The sequence below is a fragment of the Arachis ipaensis genome, chromosome B10 (assembly GCF_000816755.2).
Source record: "Arachis ipaensis cultivar K30076 chromosome B10, Araip1.1, whole genome shotgun sequence".
In the NCBI taxonomy this organism is placed as follows: Eukaryota; Viridiplantae; Streptophyta; class Magnoliopsida; order Fabales; family Fabaceae; genus Arachis; species Arachis ipaensis.
In genome coordinates, this window is record NC_029794.2 from 132,776,358 (window position 1) to 132,778,185 (window position 1,828).

Genomic DNA, 1,828 nt, shown 5'->3' on the forward strand with positions numbered 1-1,828 from the left:
GATTAATCTGTCTAAAATATAAATTTTAAAAAATTTATGTCACTTTAATTAACTATTTTAAAAAAAATTTCTCCCTCAAAGGTTACAACCAAAGATGGGTACATTCTTAGCTTGCAAAGGATCCCACAAGGTAGAACAAACGTTGGCAATGGCGGGGCCAAGAGGCCGCCTGTGATAGTACAGCACGGAGTCATGGTGGTAAGTTATATAAAATAATATTGTAACGGTTAAAGTAGAAATTTAGTTAATTTATTTTATGTGAAATTAATAGTTAAAAATGCGATAAATTTAACTAAATTGTCATTTAACGGTTGGATGTGCAGGGAGGAATGTCATGGGTGCTGGGCCCCCCAAGTGAAAGCCTGCCCATGAATCTTGCAGATAGCGGCTTCGATGTGTGGATCTCTAACGCCAGAGGAACCGTTTATAGTCAAAAACACATCTCCCTCAACTCCGCTGACCCTGTAACATTTTTATTACTTTTTCCTACGCCTTTATTATCAAAACATTATGGAAAAGTATAGGGTATCAATATATTATGCATGTTTGGGTGCTATTATTTTGTTTAAAAAAGATCTTTCTTCAATGAAAAAAGATTTTTTTTATTTTTTAACGTGTTTGACAAATTTCTAGTAGTAAAAGTAAAAGCACTAGTAAAATAAAAAAGATCTTTTTTGAGAAGCTGTAATTTATATCATTTTTTAAAAAATCTTTTTTCCTTAAAAAAAAGATATTTTTCATGTAATAAATAAACAAAAAAATATTTTTATATTATTATACCCAAACATAATTGATTAATAAAAAGACCTTTTTATATGAGATATCCAAACATAAAATTACTTTTACTTCTCTATAAGATTTTTTAAAAAAAGATAATTCGAAAAAAGATCTTTTTTAAAAGCTCACCCAAACAAGCCCATTATCTGCCAACTTCTGCCGACTCTTATTTATAATTGCTCTTGGTAATGCCGACTCTTATTTATAATTGCTCTTGGTAACGTAGCGGAACCGAAACATTATTTACAAAATTAACTTAATATTTCTCTCTTTTGACAGGCATATTGGGATTGGACTTGGGACGACATGGTTGCTAATGATGTACCTGCGCTTTTTGATTATGTTTACACCAAAACACATCAGAAGATTCATTATGTTGGCCACTCTTTGGTAATTTATCATCACCCCATCATTTTTAAAAATCAATGTTATTTGTAACTAAGAAAAAGAATATGGTTGCAGGGAACTTTGGTAGCTCTAGTATCATTCTCTGAGAGGAATAGTGTGGTGATGGACCGGATCAAATCAGCGGCATTGTTAAGCCCCATTGCCTATTTGAATCACATGACCACTCAACTTGTAAATGTTGCTGCTAGGAGCTTTATTGGCGAGGTAAATAATAAATAATAATCTAACTATCTTACAAAAATAATAATCTAACTAATTTTTATGTTTTCCAACAGATGACTGCCGTATCTGGTCGTCCAGAATTTGATCCCAACGGGTACCAACATGAAACTTGGAATATAATTAATCTCTATTTCATATAATTTCTCGTTTAAAAATTTATTAGCATTTGACACACAAATTAATGAATTCTCAACAATTTTTTTGCTAGAATATCTGTTCTTAACAATGTCAAGTCTCTCTGCGTTACCCATCAGATAAACTGCGACGATATGTTGACTGCAATTGCTGGTAAAACTTTTGTAGAATTATATTAATTTATTTAAAAAAATATATACTATGAAAAATATTAGAAAATTATCAGAATTTATTATTTTTAATTATTATAATAAATTCTAATGAGTCTTTAGTATTTTTGTTATTC

The 1,828-nt window shown here is 30.4% G+C and overlaps 1 protein-coding gene across 1 annotated transcript in view; it reads left to right on the top strand.

The window, feature by feature from the left end:
* LOC107621269 (triacylglycerol lipase 2) overlaps positions 1-1,721 on the top strand; it is a 2,901-nt gene extending 1,180 nt beyond the window's left edge. The window contains exons 2-7 of the mRNA XM_021114730.1: positions 82-198; positions 324-464; positions 1,057-1,167; positions 1,240-1,389; positions 1,461-1,501; positions 1,616-1,721. Coding sequence (XP_020970389.1) covers positions 82-198; positions 324-464; positions 1,057-1,167; positions 1,240-1,389; positions 1,461-1,501; positions 1,616-1,721 — 666 coding nt within the window. The remainder of the gene's footprint in view (positions 1-81; positions 199-323; positions 465-1,056; positions 1,168-1,239; positions 1,390-1,460; positions 1,502-1,615) is intronic.